General features: G+C 39.1%; 3 protein-coding genes across 6 annotated transcripts in view; all 3 read left to right on the top strand.

The window, feature by feature from the left end:
- Window positions 1–995: 995 nt before the first annotated feature.
- On the top strand, window positions 996–7,429 carry ccdc112 (coiled-coil domain containing 112). 3 transcript variants are annotated; one of them, XM_077562206.1, is made up of 14 exons: window positions 996–1,037; window positions 1,749–1,858; window positions 2,366–2,487; window positions 2,617–2,706; window positions 3,160–3,235; window positions 3,692–3,818; window positions 3,897–4,013; window positions 4,087–4,224; window positions 5,464–5,579; window positions 5,652–5,775; window positions 5,838–5,975; window positions 6,846–6,944; window positions 7,009–7,127; window positions 7,268–7,429. In XM_077562206.1, exons 1-14 carry the CDS (start codon window positions 1,002–1,004, stop codon window positions 7,296–7,298), a joined length of 1,443 nt encoding a protein of 480 aa, XP_077418332.1. In that variant the 5' UTR covers window positions 996–1,001; the 3' UTR covers window positions 7,299–7,429. The 3 variants fall into 3 exon arrangements, with proteins under 3 accessions (XP_077418332.1, XP_077418331.1, XP_077418330.1); XM_077562205.1 differs by having other exon boundaries at window positions 3,894–4,013; window positions 5,841–5,975; XM_077562204.1 differs by having other exon boundaries at window positions 3,894–4,013.
- A 125-nt stretch (window positions 7,430–7,554) lies between these two features.
- On the top strand, window positions 7,555–19,362 carry pggt1b (protein geranylgeranyltransferase type I, beta subunit). Its single transcript, XM_077562207.1, has 9 exons — window positions 7,555–7,958; window positions 8,324–8,442; window positions 8,719–8,783; window positions 9,332–9,483; window positions 9,634–9,766; window positions 10,950–10,995; window positions 12,459–12,643; window positions 13,195–13,303; window positions 15,660–19,362. The coding sequence occupies exons 1-9, from the start codon at window positions 7,831–7,833 to the stop codon at window positions 15,800–15,802; spliced, it is 1,080 nt and encodes a 359-aa protein (XP_077418333.1). The 5' UTR covers window positions 7,555–7,830; the 3' UTR covers window positions 15,803–19,362.
- Window positions 18,214–20,480, top strand: part of trim36 (tripartite motif containing 36) — a 37,257-nt gene continuing 34,990 nt past the window's right edge. The window contains exon 1 of one of the 2 annotated variants that reach the window (XM_077562195.1): window positions 18,214–18,335. The gene's annotated coding sequence lies outside the window, so the exon portion shown is untranslated. Of the gene's footprint in view, window positions 18,336–20,211; window positions 20,407–20,480 lie in introns of those variants that run through there. The other variant, XM_077562196.1, reaches the window with a different exon arrangement.

Below are 20,480 nucleotides of genomic sequence, written 5' to 3'. Positions count from 1 at the left end.
TGCTCCTTACCACACACACACACATTATGTGGTTGGCTGCCGTCTGGCCAACATGTGCACTATCACGTTTTAGCACCCTATTCAGTTTCAGCCACGCTCAAGTGTCAGGCCACTTTGCCAGTTTGTGTGTGTGCGCACAGCGCATGAATACATTTCACACACACACACACAAAAAAAACTGGAGTAGGTACTAATAGGTATGTTCTTTATTAGGAAGGTAGGTAGAGAGCGTGTATGAAGGTATAGAGAGACACGATGAAAAAACTTCAGGAAGAAAAAGGGCTGGGCTCTATTTCCATTTGATGTCTAGGCACGTGCCCGTCCCCAAGCGTCAGGCAACTTTGCCAAGTGTGCGTCTGCCAGCACACATTATCAGTTTTCACACTCTACAAAGGTGGCACATATCAATTTGGTTTAGCCAAGGACAAGGACAGGAAGTGGAAGCGTCGTCGTCGAGGAGGAGCCGCTGCTATTTGCAGCGACGTGACAGCTCTCATGGGAGACACCACATCCTCGATATGTGCACTCAATAATGGACTCTAGTGTCTATTTATACTCTTTGTGCCTGTCGCCTGACGTGTATTATAGCTCCTGGTTTTGATACGTCAAAAGTTTGCTGCAAAAAGAAGGTTGGTGTAGTGTAGACTGTAGAGGGTAATTTGTTATTATTATTCATTATCATTGTTATTATTATTATCATCGTCATTCATGCCTTCTTTTTCACATTTTACACTAATAGTCACAGGGAGCACTAAAATAAAATGATGACCAAATAAAATCAAACTAGCATATTTATTATGTCAAATATTTATTATTTCACACTTATAATAGCTCAAATTAATGGAGTAAACGTTACAAAAAGAATACATTTTATTCTCCACATAAACTGTACAACTACTGAACACGACTACTGTGCGATCAGCGCCCTCTGCTGGATTTTAGGCGTCTCTTTTTCTGCAAAGCGCTCTTCCGTTTGCTTCATTGAAATGCCCCAATCCAACATGGCAGCCATAGAAACCGCCCGTCAACAATCCCTGGTAACTAACATGATAAACAAATTAGTTAAAATCAATTATTTCAGCTATTTGTGGGAGTTTATGTGCGTATATAGCAGGAGAGGATAACAGTTTGCGTTTTTTGGAGTTTGTAATTTACAAACCGAGCGTACATAACTAGGAATATGTCGAAGCCAGGTAGTTGATTAACGTTAACTTTAGAGGTTAAACCAGACTTCCACATACCGACTTTTAGAGTTATAAAAAAACACGAGTGCTTAGTGTTATTGTTCGTTTGTTTTTAATTTCATATAAATTTTATGGATACGTTTTGTACTGTTGTCGTTATCTGCTTTTATTTTAATGTAGCTTCTGTGACGTCATTTGTTTAGACGTCAAAATGTATTCTGTTTGATATTATTTGAAACTTTTGTGTTCTGAATAAAATAAATATACAGGTGCATTGTAACATATTTTATATTCTAGAAATTTTCATTTATTCAATGCTGTAGTTCTATCCAGAAAGGGGAACTTTACAGATTCATTAAACATACAGAGAAATGTTTTGTCTATGTAATTTATATATTAAAATAATACGTTTTCATTATGTTGTATTCTAATCTCTTGAGATTTTTTGCTAGCTGTCATATGATAGTAAAATAATTTCACATTTCCCCCCTTAACTATTGAAATAAAGTTCTCCACGATCTTGTAATTTACTGAGATGCACCTGTACATTATTGCATGAATCAGGGGAATTCAGACCCTCCGTCCTCCCCTGCTGGTCGGGCCAGTGTGGAACGGAGAGAATCCAGGCTCAAAGCAACACAGTTTCTCAAGGAAGTCGAAAGCACCAGGAGGCTGTAAGTTGAACACATTAACAAAGCCAGAAACATTATTTTTCACGACCGGTAATTGGTAAACCTTGTGTTCTTGAGCTTTAGGATCTTAATGCAACTCTAATGTATATTATTTGTTTGAGGACACTTCTTTAGGCAATTTGTTAATAGAATCATTTTCCCTGTTGGAAATAATGGAAATATAAATATATAGTGTTATTACTCACAGGGCAGAAAACTTGTGACATCAGTACTGGGCAACATAGAGAGAGAGACATGGTGCTTTCTAATGTCATAATACCATTTTGGGGTCTATGGTTATTATCATACTTTTCATCTTGACATCGCCTTCTACAAAAAAAATAAGCCAACCAAAAAATAAAGTATAATTGTACAGTTAATTGTCCAGTTAGATGCTCATTAAAGCCGAAGTTTCAGGATATTTTTGTGCAATTTAGAGGAAAAAATAAATGTAATTTAATAGTTTGTTTGAAACAGTGTATTAATTTGTTTTTCATGTCTTTTCCCCAGGGTGGACAAGTTGGAAAAAGACGGGCCACTGAGTGTCCAATGCAAGAAAAATGGATGGGCGGACGTTGTAAGAGAGCTGGACGAGTATGAGAAAACACTGGTTGAAAAGAGAAGTGAAGAAAGTGGGTCACAGTTTGTACAAATCTCCACTTAAAACATGCCCCCAGAAACTTGATTGTGATTCTATTCATTTAGTTTGCTTAGACTTTACCGTGTTTCTATTCATTCCGTTTTGTTACTTCCTCCTTCAGAGACGCAACTGCAGACGCAGTTGGCCAAGATTAAAAATGGCGTCAGGCAATTTCAGCAACAGCTAATAGACATCCAACCAAGTACAGAATGTAAGTCACACCATTTTGAACACAATCCATTACTTGATGCAATATTTACCCCTCCAAGTACCACCATTATGAAGATTCTGACGAACACTAAACTACAGAAGTGTAGTAGGCATAAACTGCACAGTGTGAACATTAACACAGTGTTTACATGTAGGAAAACAAATCAAAACATACCTAAATATTATAAAGAATGATTCCATTGAAATTGCCCATAAAATGTAGTTAAAACATTTTAATTAAATCTCATTTTCCTGCGCAGTTAGAAGCCATCCCAGTGTGACAACAATAAGTTCCATTTCCTGTTCTAAGAATATCATCATTTTTTGTCATAAAGTTGATTTGTGGCATAGAAGCGCTATATTTAGGTTGGGTTACGTGTATTTTATTTTATATTGTTTGCTCTTAATGAAAAATTTGACCTCTAGAGTAACTGCTGTTTATTTATTTTTACAGTGATTGAGAAGTTGAAGGAGGTCATGTCTGAGGTGGAATTTTCAATGAACAGTTTGAAAGAAAAGCAGCACTCCTGGTAAAAACACTTGAGTATTTTCCACACCTTTCATTTTTTACCCCTAATTGACTGATTTGATTAAATTATACAATAGAACCTCCACAAAGTGAAAAGCCCCAAAAGTAGGACAGTTTGAAGGTGAAGTGAGCATCAAAAAGGATTCACTTCATGTGTTATTCCCCTCATTGTCCTTTTTGTACACTTTTTGTACACTTGCATGTTAAAAGTTACTTAAAACATAGAATGTACATAAGATAAAGCTTTTATGACAGTTAGAACCCGGATTGCATGAATTCATCTTTAATTATTTCCAATGAGAAAGTGGAAGTCAACCAGCATCATGAACCTGTGTTTGTTCCACTTTGGATGTAGCACTGAAAATATAACATATACTGCACATAAAAAAAAAGTTGAAAAAAAGAGTTGAAAAAAAAAAGTAAAAAAAAAAAAGTTTTGTTCACTCTCCTCTTATAGCTTGGGAGAGTTGTTGAAGGAGGAGAAGACATACGCGCAAGAGATGGTGGCCTATGAGAGGAAGGTTGAAAATTGGAGTCATCCCAGCAAGCCAGACGCGAAAGTCTCTGCCGGCTCAACTGTTAAGGTTGGCGTCTCCTCCTCTTCCTCTTCACCTTCGTCTCCCTCTAATTTCCTTGACCTCTTGTTTTTGTCTTGACAGCAGAGCAAGGCTCTGGACCACGACCTCCCCTCTGAGGTCCGAATTCTGCAATCTTTCCTCCAAAGAACGGGAGGCGTCTGCGGCGGTTGGGATGAGTTTGATCACCAGGCTTTCCTCAAGGTGCAGTGCGTCCACCAGACACAACTTTCGTAACTTCATTGCATCGCAGATGAGTCATCTGCTTGATTGACAGGTGTGGAGGAATCGCGGCGGGCGGCCAGACTTCGGCAAAGAAGCCAAACGGTATCTACCCAATAAAAGTCAGGAGGAGATGGAGGAACACCAACGCTGGTACCAGGAGCTGATCCACCTGCAGGACAAGAGGAGACAGGTAATAACTGAATGTGACTCCAAGCGGATGTCTGCTATTGGTGGCAGAAATAAGTACATCATCATCATCGTCATCATCATAATAGCATACATACACACTGCAACTTAAATAAGTCATGAACAATTTTACTATTTTTTACAATTTTTTTTAACATTGATTCTGATTCTTTTTTGCGTTTTCTTTTTTGCTTGTTACATCTGTTTGAAAATTCTAGTTAATGTATTATCGTTATCTATATCAATGCCAGGTCTGGAATGCCAAGAACGGCAAATGACGATCTTGCAATTACCTTCCCTGAATAAATAAAACTTGGATAGATAAGTATGTTAAGTATATTTAATGTTTTGAAGCAGTATGTAAAAGTTGAAAAATATATCTAACATACCAAATCAGTGATCAAAAACTTCCTGTAATGTCTTAATGCATTTTATATTTATTATTTAGCGGTATATATTTGTATGATTACATTATATCGGACAGACAGACAGATCAGTTGCATAGATGTATTCAATACATGCTTTTAAAAAAATAAGCATTTTTTTTATCGCATAAATGCATGTAAAATTATTTCATCACATTATTTAAAAAAATATATTTTTTATTTAAATGCACCAAAATACAACACTGAAATGTTACGCATTTAATGACCAGTGTATTCATCATAAATCATAAATACAAACAACTACACATATATTTCATATTTAAAGAAATATTGGATTTAAATGTATTTACTGCATATGTTTATTATTTTAAAAACTTTTAAAATAGATTTGTTACCTTAACACCAAAAATTCTACTCTTATAGTTTATTTTAATTTTATTAATAATTTATTGAATAAATAAAGGAGCATGAATATTCCAATATATACTGTATTTTTAAATGCATTACATTTCTTTATTATCTTAAAAACAAACAGGGTTACTTAAACACACATGAAATGCAAGTTTTGCATCACTTACTTTGTATTAATAATAAAAATAAAATAGTAATGTGCGTATGATGTAACAATATTGACATTATTTTAAGGACAGCGTTAATGCACAGCTTACGAAAAGTAAATTGGCTTATACAGTATCATAAACAATTGGATACTTTAAGATACATTGTAGTCATCGACAACCAAGCACTTCTTGTTAGTTGCGTATATGTGTAATCCGTGTGTTTAGTGGACATGTTGGACTCTTACGCAAGTCACACAGACGTCGAAAAGATGCCACATAGTGCTTTATCATGTGCAGGCCATCCAAAGGTGGAAGAGCAGGAAGCAACTGGAGCGGCAAACTCACTTACAGAAGCAGGCGGAAGTGTTGGAAGCGGAGAGGAAGAAGAAAGACACAAAGTCTCAGCACAACAAGTAAGGGAGTCAAAGTGCAAACAGAAAAGCAAAAATGTTTATCATACATTGCCGTGTTATACTTTTCATCAGTGAGGAGGAGAGGAAGATGTTGACTCAGCGACTGGAGGAGTGGAGGGAAACCAAGAGAAACAAAGAGGAGCAGGCGGTGGAGCACAAACGAGCAGGGGAGAGCCACAAGAAAAAAACGGTCAAGGTATGGAATGAGCGCCAATTCCGTGGTGAAGCTTCACAATGTGTTACACGAAACTTGAACAGCAGAAGCGTTTTCATCTGCGGGAGACCAAGCTGAGCCTCGGGAAGGAACTGCAAGGGGGGAAAGGAGAGGAAGAGGACGAGAGGCGGACAAGGAGGAAAAAACAGACTACAAAAGCCATCAGAAACTTGATTAAACGGGTACTTAACATAGACTGTCTTGACATCCTTGGATATTTATTATTATTTTGTGCAGGGGTCTTTTTTTTAACTCATTCATTGCCATTGACGGCTATAGACGTCCAAAATTTATTTGAATTATTTTTATTAGTTTTCCACTTTTTTCCACTTTTCTTAATAAGAGTATGAAAACCTAAAAAAATATTGAACATTTAGAACAGATATAAAATTTGTGATTAATCGTGAGTTAATTATTGAAGTCATGTGATTAATTACAATTAAACATTTTAATCGCCTGATGCGATTTAAAAAAAGAAAGATTATTAAAAAATTAGGAGCGTCAGGCGATTACATTTTTTAATTGTATTTAATTGCATGATTTCACTAGTTAACTCACGATTAATCACAAATTTGATATTGGTTCTAAATGTACGATAAAAAAAAATCTAGGTTTTCACACTCATGTTAACAAAAGTGGAAAAAATATTTTATTAGAAATAGTTTAAATAAATTTTTGACGTCTATTGCCGTCAATGGCAGTGAATGAGTTAAGGAAGGGCCATACAAAATTTAGGGAACATATTGTTAATAAATGTTGTTAAATTGTGAGCCTGATTTCGCAGCATGAGTTGTTAGCATGTCTGCTTCACATTTCTGAGATTGGGGCTTTCAAACGGGACTCCCGACTGTGCTGTGTAGAGTTTGCATGTGGTCCTCATGTTTAAACTACCATTACTGAAGGTGTGAATGTGAGTCTTTACAGTACATGTTTTGGCTGACAACCAGTTCAGGGTGGACCGTCTGATAATAAATAAATGATTGCATAATGTCACACGGTATATCACAATTAATATGCCTACTAAGGAGTAAATTACATTTTATTAACCGCAGGATCTCGAGCGAGTGCAGGCCAAGCGTCAGGAGAAGCTGCTTAGGCAAAAAGAGAATGAAGAACGTCAGGAGAGGATCATGGCTAAGCTAAAGGAGAAAGTAAGCACTACGGATACAAAAAATAGAAGATTTCAAATATACCGTATTTCTTTCTTTTTCGCAGGTGGATGGTCACATAGTAAGAGACCCATCTAGGCTGACGCAGCCCACCAAGGGATGGGAGGAGCGCCTGAAAAGTGCAGGAACTTCAGGAGGAGGACGTGTGTTACACATGCCTCACAGGTCTGTTGTTTGTAACGCATTGTGCTGACTGGTATTAACACTTTAGCACCTTTATAATGATTTTTAAAAAAATCAGTAGCCACTGATTGTGTTTAAAATTTTCTTTCAAACCCACATTTGATCTATTTTTATTCTTTCAGATCTGTTCCCAGCTGGAGACTGGGGCTGTGAAGACTTAAAGCATTCTTACAGCGTTCACAGCAATTGTTCCTAAAACTTATTTAGTTGTCATTCCAAATGTTGCTTTGGTGTTATTCAGCCTAATTGACCTGATTAAAGTGAATTGTTTTTTGTCTATCAAATTACCCCTTGCGGCGTTCATTTCACAATTCCAAAATAGGTCATCAACCTCACAGTTGCGAGGTTCTGACTTTGAACGGAAGCAAATGCGATAAAAGGCTACAGCTCAACTGCATCCCTAATGATGAAGACACTATAGAAAATTGGTTGTTTGTTTTTATGTGTTCTGTGATTGGTTGGCGACCAAAGTTACTTGACAAAAAAAGCAAAGAACTGATAAACGTTTGACAAAAAATTGACACAATCGGACAATAGCCTGGCCCAAAAAACTTTATACTTTATACTTTTTACTCTTATTTTGAAATCTAATACGCCCCCCTTTGCGTTGTGACGCTTTTATTTTGACACCAAAATACATCGGAAACAGTTACCGCGTACACGGATACGAATCTGGGAAGCAAAGATGGCGGAAGAGGAGAGCCTCTCGGAAGAGCTGGAGCAGCTTGACTTTCTCCGAGACCGACACGTACGCTTCTTCCAAAGGACTCTGCAGGTTTTACCGGAGAGATACGCATCTCTGGAGACCACCAGGTGAGCTCCGAGCTAATCTTAGGCTTTTCACTTGACAGCCATTTCTGAGTTTAAAAAAAAAAAAAAAAAGTGGGGGGAACCTCCTGCGCTAGTTAGCATGCATGCTAACATGAGCTAGTGAAGTTATGACAGCAATAGGAACTTGTTACACCAACAATACATGTGTTTTCAAATCAGGTAAGTTGTGTTTTACTATTGCGTGACAAGAATGTTACTTTGAACAAATTTGACATTTTTGGGGTGAATTGTGATAACAGTTTCCCTCTTGGATGAACATGGCTAGCTGGTAACTGTTCATCAACCTTAAAATGTTTGCTCCCCATTCAAGGGCTTTAACGTATCAATAATGTTCCATCACTTTCCAGGTTGACCATCATATTTTTCGCCCTTTCCGGCCTCGATGTACTCGATGCTCTGGATGTTATCGACAGTAACAACATGATCGAGTGGATCTACTCATTACAGGTTCTACCTACAGAAGACCGTGAGTAAACCTCACTCTCGGGATACTTTACACAGCATCTTCAACATGCCCACGATGCATGCATTTTGATTTATATTTTAAGAGTAGACTAGGAACCTTTTTTTTTTTTTTTTTACTTTCCAGTTATGATCAGTAGATGGCAGCAGCGTTCTGTTGTTTCCCAGGTTTCCTGCTGCATCTTGTTTTTAAAATGCACGGCGGTTTGGGATGTTTCATTCTTGTTGAAAGTATTTTATTAATAATGTTAATGTCTTTTCACTGCTTATCTTTTCTCAGAATCCAACCTCAGCTGTTGTGGTTTTCGGGGATCGTCACACATCGGAATTCCTTACAGCACCAAGGTAGCTTCTCTTGCAATTGAGCACATATCAATAGGCTCCTGCACATGCTTAGTTCATGGCATATTCTCTATCTTTCACCTTAAGTCAGTTTAATGTCGCCTAGCTGTTAAGTGTACAGGAGAGTAGTCGAGTCCTTCCAGGCCTCATTCAGGCACATTTTTAAGAAGGAATATGCCCAAAATGACTGCTTCAAATTAAAATGGCTGACATACTGTTCAAATTTGTGTATAGGCCCTTAAGACTTGTTGTGTCCTGCTATGAGTGACATGTCATGTCCACCCAATTATATATCAATGAGTAAAACTGATTGATTATTTTGAAACTTTTGAGAGGTCGCTACTAAGTACGTATATGAGGGTCGACTCTTGCTCCCATTCCATAAAAAAAAAGGTAGAAAATGCTAGGATGAATTTGTTTTCACCCCCCACCATTCCATGTTGCGTGACATTTACACAGAGCAGGGATGAAAAAAAGAGGAAACATTTCGACTATTTTTCCTACTAAATGTGCTGCACTTTATGACCTCAATCATTATTTGTATTATTCAGGGGCCGGGAGTGTTGCATCCTTATGACAGCGGCCATGTCGCCATGACCTACACAGGACTGTGCTCACTTCTGATTCTGGGAGATGACCTCAGTCGGGTCAACAAGCAGGCATGCCTGGCCGGCCTCAGAGCCCTGCAGCTCGATGATGGCAGGTTGGTATGCACACACAGCAAGTACCCATATGCCAACAGCTTGATTTGAGTGAGGTGTTTATTCGTTTATATTGCACATGGCAACTAATGCAATTTTCTCCACATCACTCTCCCCGCCCCCCCCCACTTCATATATCTTGCGCCCTGCAGTTTCTATGCCGTGCCAGAAGGCAGTGAAAACGACATCCGTTTTATTTACTGCGCTGCCAGTATCTGTTACATGCTGGACGACTGGTCGGGCATGGATATCCAAAAGGCCATCGAGTACATTCGAGGAAGCCTGGTGAGTAGATGAGCAGTCACGTCCACAGTGTGATCAGTGAAAGGCTAAACGCCATCATTTAGGCTCTGATTGTTTCCACTCAGCAGAGCTAGACTTGAATGAGGCCACCCACCTTCAAAATGGTGGCACTCTGCCAGGAAACACCTCCATTTATAATGAATGGAGGAGGTCACGGTGCTTAAACCGCTGCAGAGGTTTCTCTAGATCCCCAGTAGAAGAGTACTATTCAGCAAGCTGTGTTTTTGTAACACTTTGCATTATTCATGTATTTTTTTTTCTTCTATTAGGATTTTGAAATTTAAAACTCAATTTCTTATTATATTGCTGTATTTTGTCTTAGGTCATGGTTGGGGTGTTTAGTCAAGTGCGGGGAGAACTAGATGTCTGTTAGGGATAAAACTTATACCTGTGCAAAAAAAAAAGTTTATTTTTTTTTAAAGAGACACTTCAATTGTTTTTAACCACTACATATTTATAATGAAACCAATATAAATTGTAATGAAAATGTAACTGTGTGATGCATAGATATGGTCGGTAGCAAGATACAATGTAGTGCAAACAAAAACAAAAGACTAGTATTGATGAGGGATTAAATAATTGAGATTATTCTAAACAAGAAAAGATAGTTTATGATGTTGCATGTTGAGTAAGTATTAATCTAATTATGCTACAGTATATTTGTACAATTAATACAAAGTGGGATGTATACTATTATTGACAATAATACATAGTCACATTATACTATGTATAACACAACCAATATGTTCAGTGTATGAAAAATCTATGATAACCAATAGTAATTGTAGGCTGTAATCTAGATTTTGTCTGTGGAAAAAACGTTGTACTGAATATGTAATTATATTAATATAATATATGTAACAATAATGTCATAATATTAATAAGTAATATAAAAAAATTGAGGAAAGTAATGAAATCCCCATTTATTTACATACACTGTATTTATTATGTAATACGTGTGTTAAAAAAATAAATAAATAAATGTAATTTGTATAGAGAATATAATCTAGTAATATATACAGTATTTAAAAAAAAAAATCTAAACAGTTTTTTGTTGGAAAAGAATAAATACATAATTCTATTAACAAAAAGCTTTACAGTAGTAGTTGTAGGAAATGTTTCTTGTTATTGAATGTTGGCTTTTCTGTTCCCTGGTCACTGATAGTCATACGATAGCGGTTTTGGCCAGGGAGCTGGGCGAGAGTCACATGGTGAGTAAAGTCTTCACATGTTATGTGGTTTTTGTTTCACCATGTTAGGGGGGTTCATAACACCTTTTGTTATGGTATTGAAGCGACCAACATTTACAATGTGCTTTTCTGTGCTTAAATTGTTTAATAATTCAACATAGCTTTAATCGACTAGCATCTGAAAGTCCGCAGTGAGAATGAAATTAAGTCTTTATCCGCTGATTTTACCCACACACATCTGCTGGCCATAGAAACTACTCGCTGTTAGGGTTGCCATTTTCTTGACTCCCACCTTTTAAGCTTATAAAGCCAAATGTTTTTGTATAACCGCTAATCTAACTATTAGTTGAGTGTTAATTTTCTCCATGTACTCCACTTTCCTCCCACATTCCCAAAACAGGTAATTTAGGTAAATTAAAGACTCTCAATTGTCCACAGAGGGTGAATGAATGTGAGTGTGAATGGAGGTCTAAATTTGCTCTGTGATTGGCTGGTTGACCGGTCTATATGGTTCTCACTCCGAGTCAGCTAATGGGATAGGTACACAAACTGGGAAATCCAAAAGTATCCTGATTATGTTGTTGTACAATTAATCTGTAAAAAATTTAACCTTCTGATATTACTTTCACTGGAGACAGGAAACCATTTCAAGTAAGCTTGGAAGCACCAATTTTTCATTTAAGTGTGCTAGAGATGTAGGACGTGTCAATGTGACTCACGGTATTAGTAACTGGTTTATGGGATTATCAATTAACTCCCGTCACTATTGTTCTTATTAATCCATGCTCAAATAAAATCTCATTAGTACACCATACAAATATGCATTGCTGAGAATACAGTCAAAAGTTGACCACTTTCCGATCCATTTCTTTTTTCTTTTCTTTTTTTATAGTGTCAATAGTCAAAAGCAAAAGTTTCACACAAAATAGTGAACATTTTCTCGTTAAAAAAAGGAAGAAAACCTTAAGAACAAACAAAGTCCCCTTCCCTATACCTCCCCAGGCACATATCTCATTGACAATGGAAGAGATATACCGCATTAATCATCAAACATTTTTTTTAAACCAGAACTAAAGCTGCGATGCGGGACAAACTGGTCCTCATTTTAGTCCAGATTAGGCGTCCAAATTAGGACTGCTTGCTCCTTTAATATATATAGCAAAAATTGGTTTACTTTCCGATCCATTTCTATATTGCCTTTCCTCATCAGGGTCACAAGTGATCTGGAGCCTATTCCAGTTGACTTTGGGCGTGAGGCAGGGTACACCCGGGACTGGTCACCAGTCAGTCACAGGGTACATATACACAAGTATTCCCTATTGCAGGTTTTCAATTAGCAGAGTATTTACTGTACACAGGTAGAGCCATTCCTTCTTTAGGAGGAACAGAGTCACAGACACAATCTCTTTATACTCGTCTGTCATTTAAATATCATCAGCAATGTCCGTTGCCTTGCCGTGCCCGTTACTTCTTTATGCCTGCAGGCGGCTGGACGTACTGCGCCATCGCCTCCTTGTGTCTGATGGGTCGATTGGAGGAGGCGCTGAGTCGGCGGGAGTTGGACAGGATTCGCCGCTGGTGCATCATGAGGCAGCAGAGCGGCTTCCACGGTCGCCCAAACAAGCCCGTTGACACCTGCTACTCCTTTTGGGTGGGCGCAACGCTAGAGGTATGCACGCATGTTCAATGTGAGGCTTTTGCTAAAAAAAAATCAAATGTACATGCGTGTTAATATAGCATATTTTCTACACTTTAAAATGGGAGCTAAATTCGGTGAAAGACAAAATGCAAAGTCGTCGCCACTGAATCCATGCATAATCAATTAATAAAACACAAAATGAATACTCATGAATCCCACAAAAGTGTTTATAGTGCATCTAAGGCCTCTTTTTAAGAGTTTGAATTACCAAAATAAAAAATTTAATGAATACGAACATGAAAAAAAACCTCAATTTTTCCACATTTGGGTCATAACTATGCCAGAGGTTTACACATGATCCAAAAATAAAGCTCTCGACTTTAAAACGGCAATGAGTAAGCCTCGGACGCATCAAGGCGCCATCAAACCAATGTAGCTAATGTGTGAATATTTAGGTCACAACTGTGCCAGAGGTGCAACTGTTTTATTTGTATAGAAATACAAAATGGCCATCGCGTTAGAGTTCTTTTATGCTCTGAAAATGTACGTAATGCTCATTATTCCATGTCTTGCTGTTGCAGCTATTAAATGTATTCCAGTACACCAACTTTGACAAGAACAGAACCTTCATTCTGTCAACGCAGGATCGATTGGTTGGTGGTTTTGCTAAGTGGCCAGACAGCCATCCAGGTACGTGATTGTGCAGTAAACAGTATCAGCTGTGCAAAAGCTCCTAGCATTTCTCCCAAGTTTCCTTTTAAACTCACCTACTGTAATCCTACACTTTGAGCGGCACAGGCTTGTGTTTCTATGTGTGTGTGTGTGTGTGTGTGTGTGTGTGTGTGTGTGCGCGCGCGCGCGCTTCCTTCAAATGTGTAATTGATGATACCAGAGATGGAAGTGCTCACGTTACAAAGGCCAGTAGGGTGAATCGGCTGCTCTATTCACTAACCGCATAAATATTAAAGGTGAGTGTATAGAAAGATGAAAGAAGATTTAAGGGACTGGTAGGTTTTACTGCGCCACACAAAATTAACCAAAGCAAATCTGAGTTGCATAGAAAAAAAAACAAGAATGTTAGGCACAATCGGATTTGTTTTTTGTTTGTTTTCTTGCAGAGATTACTCTTAAGCCTTTTATTTTGAAGGACGATTTGGCCATCACTTTTGTTGTTGTAATGCTCTATACAGTAACTAGTGCTTTGTCAAATATCCATCATTGTTTTGAGGTAAAATTTATGTACTATTGGCATTGGGAATTTTATGTGCAATTTTTTTTGTTCTTTTGTATTGTGACTACTCAAGAGTTTAGTACTCATATTGTTGTCGGTCTAAAAAAAGTGGTATTGAACATCCCTACTTAATATTATTGTATCATAAAGTAAGAATAACATTTTCTAGATGTAGATAATTGAGAATAAATACTAAACATCCTCTACTTGGTACAACATAACAATTTATTAAAATAAAATTCTTGATGGAAATGGGTACAGTAGTCTGTTCCAGGTTCAAACTGGAGGCAGGCAAAAGAATGTTAACATGTAAACATATGTTGTCTGTACTGGTAATAAAGCCAATGAGCTAGCTGGGAATAAATTAATCCACTTTACATCACATGACAGCTTTACCATTTTAATTTATGTTTGATGGTTTAGTAACCTTGGTTGCTTTTATTGCTCCAGTGACAATTGCAGGTCCAGTGCACTCATCTTGTGGTGCAGACTCTATAAATCCTGACTGATGCACTGGTTGATCTTAATGCAGCCTTCCAATCATCTGTCATTTCATTATAATTCAATTACCAGTCCATTTACGACCCTGTGCAGCTTTTACGCCGATCCCAGAGGACCGGGGTCACACGGCAACTTCTTTTGAATTATTCATGGCAGCTCAAAGGAGCAGAGTAACAACAAAAGAAGGCTCCTCCTTTTTGGGTGGTTAATGGGAGGACGGGTGGTTGTTTAATTGTGTAAACGTAGATTTGGGTGACCCCTACTCTACTTGTCTAAAACGGGATGCAAAGATTTGTTGCCAATTCGGACTCCTATTTTCATCAATATTGTAATCTTGGTTATTAATCACATTTGGGGAAAAATATTTTTACTGTGTTATTTTTGAACAAAAAAATGTAAACAGTTTTCATTAAAAAAAATATATATATATAATTTTTTTTTAATTGCACTTTTCCACCTACAAGGTATTCAAAGCGCTTAAACAAACAATCTAAACAAATTTCTCATTCACCTACTGATGACGCAGCATCAGGAGCAACTGGGGGTTCATTATCGAACCCACAACCTCTGGGTTGGGAGACGGCCACTCTAGCACTGTACCATGCCGCCCAAGTTATTGTACAATTATTATTTTCTTTTTCTTTAATGTTAAAGATTTATCTCAAATTTATCCTGTTCAAAACACTAGCTCAGGGTTCACCAATTCCGGTCCTCGGGGTTCGGAGTCCTGCAGGTTTTAGATGTTTCCGCCAATTTAGCACACCTTATTCATATAATCAGCTCATAAGCATGCCTGATAACGATCCAGATCTTTAATATCAGGTGTGTTTGTAACCGGAAACATCTAAAAACCTGCAGGATTCCGGACCTTAAGGACCGAAATGATGCTCTTCATTTTTGCTTCTTCTTCTTCTCTCACCATGACTCAGGAGGTTGTGCTTGCTTATAACCATGCCTTCGCCCCCTGGTGGTTGCAGGCAGTTTAATATCACTCACAGTCAGGTTAATTTAATTGTGGCTGCCAAAATTGTGACCACGATTAAAAATGGATTAATTGTACTAGGCGCTAGTGAAGAACCCTTTCTGGAGTCACTATTTATACAGATACACAATTCCTTAAGTTGCTCTTATTGGAATCAACTGAGTCTAGCACCAGAACTGGTTTAGCTCCATTAAGCAATTTGGTGCAATGACATACACAAGCAGATGTTTCTGCTCATATACAGTACACGTTCACCATCCCTGACCCAGTTCCTCCCCATTCATTCTCTTTGATGCTAACCGCTTTCATCCCTTCTTTTCTTCCACCACTAGACCCTCTGCACGCTTACTTGGGCCTATGCGGTCTGTCTCTGATCGGAGAGCCCGGCCTGAGGAAAGTCCACCCGGCTCTCAACATCACCCAGAGGGCTTTCGAGCGCCTCCGCCAGCTGCAGCAGACATGGAGGGGACAATAGCGGCAACTGTGTCTGACAGGAGCATCCGGCAGGTCAAATCCGGGGCAACTGGAATCTGTCTGACACCAGGCCTCCTTTTATTTGAGGACTTAGGAGTGTGCAGCTCCTTAGCAACTTTGCAACGTGGCCTTGCTGTTGAGTGACTCTTCTTTAAAGCTGCCTTTTGGTCAACAGACTGCAGTTGGTGTTAAGTGTGAAGAAAAATATGTGCCAGAAATCACCAGAGACCTGAAGACATTCCAGGTGCCAAATTTTCTCCTTAAGAAAGGCTGCCTTTGGTTTCTTTCTTGCCAAGCCGTAACAGTATATCCATTCTGGACCACACAGGATCAGTATCATGTAGAATTGTCCTAAAATAGTGCATCTTCATGATCAACACGTGTGCAACTATGCTTCTTATCGGCAGAGCATTCAAAACTCATGAAAGAACACTCAGCGTCCAGTCCAGTCTGATTCTGGTCCTAATTCTGGATCATGCGATCCTTAGAAGGACACAACAACTATCCTCATCCAGTAACACCCTTATCTTACCTTTGGGGCCTCTTCAAAGCTCCTTAGTTTCCTTCGAGCCCGCCAGATTCGATCTTCCATGTCTCACCCATTCTACTCCCAAAGGTTCATCCTCCTCATCCTCCCTTTGGCTAAGTTTACTAATGTTTGATCGGGTGTAGCGCAGTAGCAGCAGTATACCCGACGGAGTTGAGGCCAAGAACCACCTGCAGGGGGGTCAGCCTTTGTTTGACTTTCGAAAACAAGTAGGGAACAAAAGAACTAGTATCAATAAAATGGAACCTAGTGTAGATGATGTGATTTTTCTGTTTGAACTCGCCCAGGTCTTACGAACTATGTGCTGACCTGGCCTTGTAGGCAGTTATTATTCAATACAACTTGCTTGATAGCCATCTTTGACCTCAGGGCCGAGCTGGATTAAGCAAGTTTGCTCAAAATCCAGTTATTTCTGATCACTGCTGGTAATCCCCATTTAAGCCCCCTCTTATTGGTTAATTTTTTTGTTGGAGAAATTGGCATTAGCATTTTAAAATCCCCGTAAGTGTGAACTCAACACAGGTGTTCCTCAGGGCTCATTTCTAGGACCCTTGCTGTTTTTAAATTTTTAGTGAGATCATGTGTTATTCCCCCTCCCACTTATTTTGATTTAGTTTTTTTTAACCACCAAACTGTCCTATGTCCACCCGCCACCAGCTTTCCACCAAAAATGTTGGCAAGAGTATCAGCCGCCGCAGGATACAGCATACTCACATGTGGATGAAACCAAACTGGCCTGTATTGCCAAATTTTGGTCAGCTTCAACTTGCTAAATCCTGACCAACAAGGGACTGAAGCTAGCAGCTTCTTTTAGACTGAGCTATGTGGAGGAGGAGGCAGTACCGAGAGTGGAGCGGGATGAATAAGTAATTGGACGCATCCATTATTCACGCATACTGGCGGGCAAGCTCCCCACTTCTCAACCAGCCTCATTTTATAGCCTTATGGCTCGGGGGGGGCGATAACAATAGCCTTTTTTTTTTTATATATAAACATGGAGATCCCATAAAATTGCCGTGTCAGAGCCGTGAAAGAATTTGTAACATTTATCCGCTTAAAAACCTAGAAGGCGGGATATTACTGCAAATGTGTGGGCTTTTATACAGCAGCACAATCATATACCTAACCTTTATTGAGGCACCTTGGAGTAAAATACAATATATGTAGCAAATACATAATTTTAGAACCAAATTAGACAATTTCCCACAGCACACCGAATGATCTCTCACACCACACTGGATAGGAATCATTGGTTTATGCAGCAACAATGTAAAAATGTCCAAAATGACAGCTTTTACAGGCAGTATATAAAAAAAGTTTGAATTGTAATTTGCTTCCTTTAAACATTAAGTGTGCGTAATTTCAGTTTGATGGCCGTAACATATCACCCATTAGCCACCTCTGCTTTTTGTACAGAGCTCAAAATACTTGGATAGTCAATCAGATAATCAGATGATAACTTTACACTTGCTGCTCCGATACTGCTTCAGAAGACGGAACATTGTCGACTACTAATTCTGTCTTCGCCACTTCTTATACAGCTTGATTGACCCCACAAAATGGCTGCAATTAGATGACCGGGCCAGAGTCTGGTGTGACATGCACAATACTTAGGATAGTGAGACGTTCAACACAACAGGCAAGTGAATGTCGCTGGCATTGCGGAATCCTTGACACGTAGGCGGTTCCGACTCTCATACTTCCCTTCAAGGTCAAACGCTCAAGGAACCACATAGTCTCTTGATAGTCCCTATTTGTTAGAAAATGGTGACGCACGGGAGGAAAAAAAAAGGAGAGGGGGATTTTTATTTATTTATTGCAGCTTCAAAGGAGCTTGAGCTGCCTTTGTCTCTCAGAGGTTCGGGAAAAAAATGGCCGAATCAGAGATGTAACAGAAAAGCCACCATTTAGCCACCTCTGCTGCTTTTTTAAACAGAAACCAGCCAAATGGGATTTTGCTGGAGTCAGATACTAACAAGACGTCTTGGTGAGTAAAATACTTGTACACTCGTCCTGTCATGTTGAAAGTAAATGTCACTTGTCGGGCAACATAGCGGAATACGTTAAGACACGGTTGTGTGTTGGCTCTAATGCTACCGCTGAAGGTAGAACATTTGCAGTAGGACTTGATCTACAATTCTGTGTTGGTGACAAACAGAACGGCGACTCCAAAACAAGGCGGAAAAGTGCTGTGTTGGCAGTTTTTGCCAAACAGGCTAAATGATCCATTATTGCACTCTTTGCGGTTCAGAAAATGGGTGGATGCATAGTTGACAGTTTTTGCCTTCAACCTCAAGCCTGTCTTGCTATTCTGAAAAAAATGACTGATTTATCTTCCTGTCTGAAATAGCATCCAAAATCTGTGCAGTTCTGCTTTTAAAAGTCAGCGCTGCTACTTTGCCAGAGGGGGAACGAGATCAATTCTAATGGAATGATGTCTCGTTCCAAGCGTCTTCTAAAGCCCAAGCGTACATTCATTGAGTTTGTGTCCTCGGGTGGGTGAAGACCACTTTGAAATGTGCCTCACGTTTGTCGCGTCGTTCTAATTAGCCTGTGCTCGAGTGGCGCTCGGCAACGTGATTCATTCTGATAAATATAGCAGGCTTCCCTTTGCTTCGGTCTAATAACTTGGGTGCATTTTCCTCGCAATGCGCAGTTTGTTCCACTAATCTTGTAGCTAATGCATTTCTTGAAGAAAAATAAGGAGAAAAAAATGCACTGACTCAGATCCCTTCAATGCTTACTTGGCTTATGCTACTTAACTGCAGATGGACGTGCTGCCGACATTAAGCGACTCTTTGCCATACAGCCACTGATATACATAATGTAACATGAAATGCTGTTTATTTTTTCTATGCCTTGTAAAAAAAAAAAATGTCAATAAACACTGTAAATACGTGCAAGCAAAGAGTTATGATGGGATATGCAAATGCTTGGCTGTATTTCCTGCCTTCGATACTGTGCTAGCTCAGAGGCAAATACTCTATCTACGGGAAATAAAGTGCATAAAGGTGCCTGTCTCTGATGTCTTGCTAGTTTGTTTTGAATATTCTAGTCATGAATATTTGTATGTGGTCCCACCAATTTGCATTGAACCTCGAGATAACCAAATGTTGTGACCTAATTCCTCAATTACGGCCCTTTTAATGGACCCAACATTCAAATTAGAAAAATAAAATCCTCCCTCAATTACAACCATTTCGTTACTCATAAACAGACCTAATTTAACGTTGTAAAATCCAACAGCTGGAGCGCACACGAGCAGACCGACCGATACTGAAGTATGAAGTGAAAATCCACGGCCTCTTCCTGTACGCTTCCCAAAGGGAATTGAACGCGACCCAGGTTGAATTTGTCGAGAGACGATCCTTTCAACGCCAGCCGCAGCTGTATTCGGGTGTGGTGCAATTGGGCCTTTTGTGACACTCGCAACCCAATATGGCCTCTCCAACTACTTCGGCAGATGAAGGGACAAAAAGATTTAAAAAAAACACTCAGGTTTTGTACTACTGTACATACATTGTTGACTTTGGTCCTGATTTTAAACAAGGGGGGGGGTTCTTCCTCCTGATTTTTCCTCTCACATGACACTACAACCCCCCTGGTGTTTATTTGAGGGATGGCCCATATTTCAGCAACTACGGCTATGTCCTCGTGCTTAAACCATCTTTGCAAAATACCACATTTGTATCGGCTGTACAAAATTCCTGTTGGAACAAACTGTTGGCTTGTGCACGCAAGATTCCTTTGCAGTATCGTAACCCGTATCCACCCTAATCAATGAAACACAACGCAATATGTTTGTCTGTTTAGTGCATCGGGAGGCCACTGCGAGCTTGTCAAGTGTCATTTCTACAGGATTCTTAGCGCCGCCTCTGCAGCTTGAGAGCCTTTTGATCGTCATTGTGATTGGCTCGATCCCACCTAAGAGCTAAGGAAAAGCCCAATATAACCGTCTTTTTTTTCTTGTAACAAACACGTCTTGATGCTGTTATGGTTCTGGTATTAGTCAGTGCCATTTTTACAGGCTGTGTGAAAGGGGCTTCAGACTGTTACTGGTACCTGTTAGCGCTCCTTTCTATATAGCTCTTGCTATTTGACGCTTATTGCTCATGCTAACAATCAAAACTAG

This window comes from Vanacampus margaritifer, chromosome 3, assembly GCF_051991255.1.
Source record: "Vanacampus margaritifer isolate UIUO_Vmar chromosome 3, RoL_Vmar_1.0, whole genome shotgun sequence".
Taxonomy (NCBI): Eukaryota; Metazoa; Chordata; class Actinopteri; order Syngnathiformes; family Syngnathidae; genus Vanacampus; species Vanacampus margaritifer.
Note: the sequence above shows the minus strand (reverse complement) of the source record. Positions and strands in the feature narration are given on the sequence as shown.

Excerpts from the sequence above, each read along its gene's own strand:
- pggt1b (XM_077562207.1), top strand. The coding sequence starts at position 7,831 with ATGGCGGAAGAGGAGAGCCTCTCGGAAGAGCTGGAGCAGCTTGACTTT. Across the intron at positions 8,443-8,718 it reads GGTTCTACCTACAGAAGACC|AATCCAACCTCAGCTGTTGT; the intron begins GTGAGTAAACCT and ends ATCTTTTCTCAG. Across the intron at positions 8,784-9,331 it reads GAATTCCTTACAGCACCAAG|GGGCCGGGAGTGTTGCATCC; the intron begins GTAGCTTCTCTT and ends TGTATTATTCAG.
- ccdc112 (XM_077562204.1), top strand. The coding sequence starts at position 1,002 with ATGGCAGCCATAGAAACCGCCCGTCAACAATCCCTG. Across the intron at positions 1,038-1,748 it reads CCGCCCGTCAACAATCCCTG|GGGAATTCAGACCCTCCGTC; the intron begins GTAACTAACATG and ends TGCATGAATCAG. Across the intron at positions 5,976-6,845 it reads TCAGAAACTTGATTAAACGG|GATCTCGAGCGAGTGCAGGC; the intron begins GTACTTAACATA and ends TATTAACCGCAG.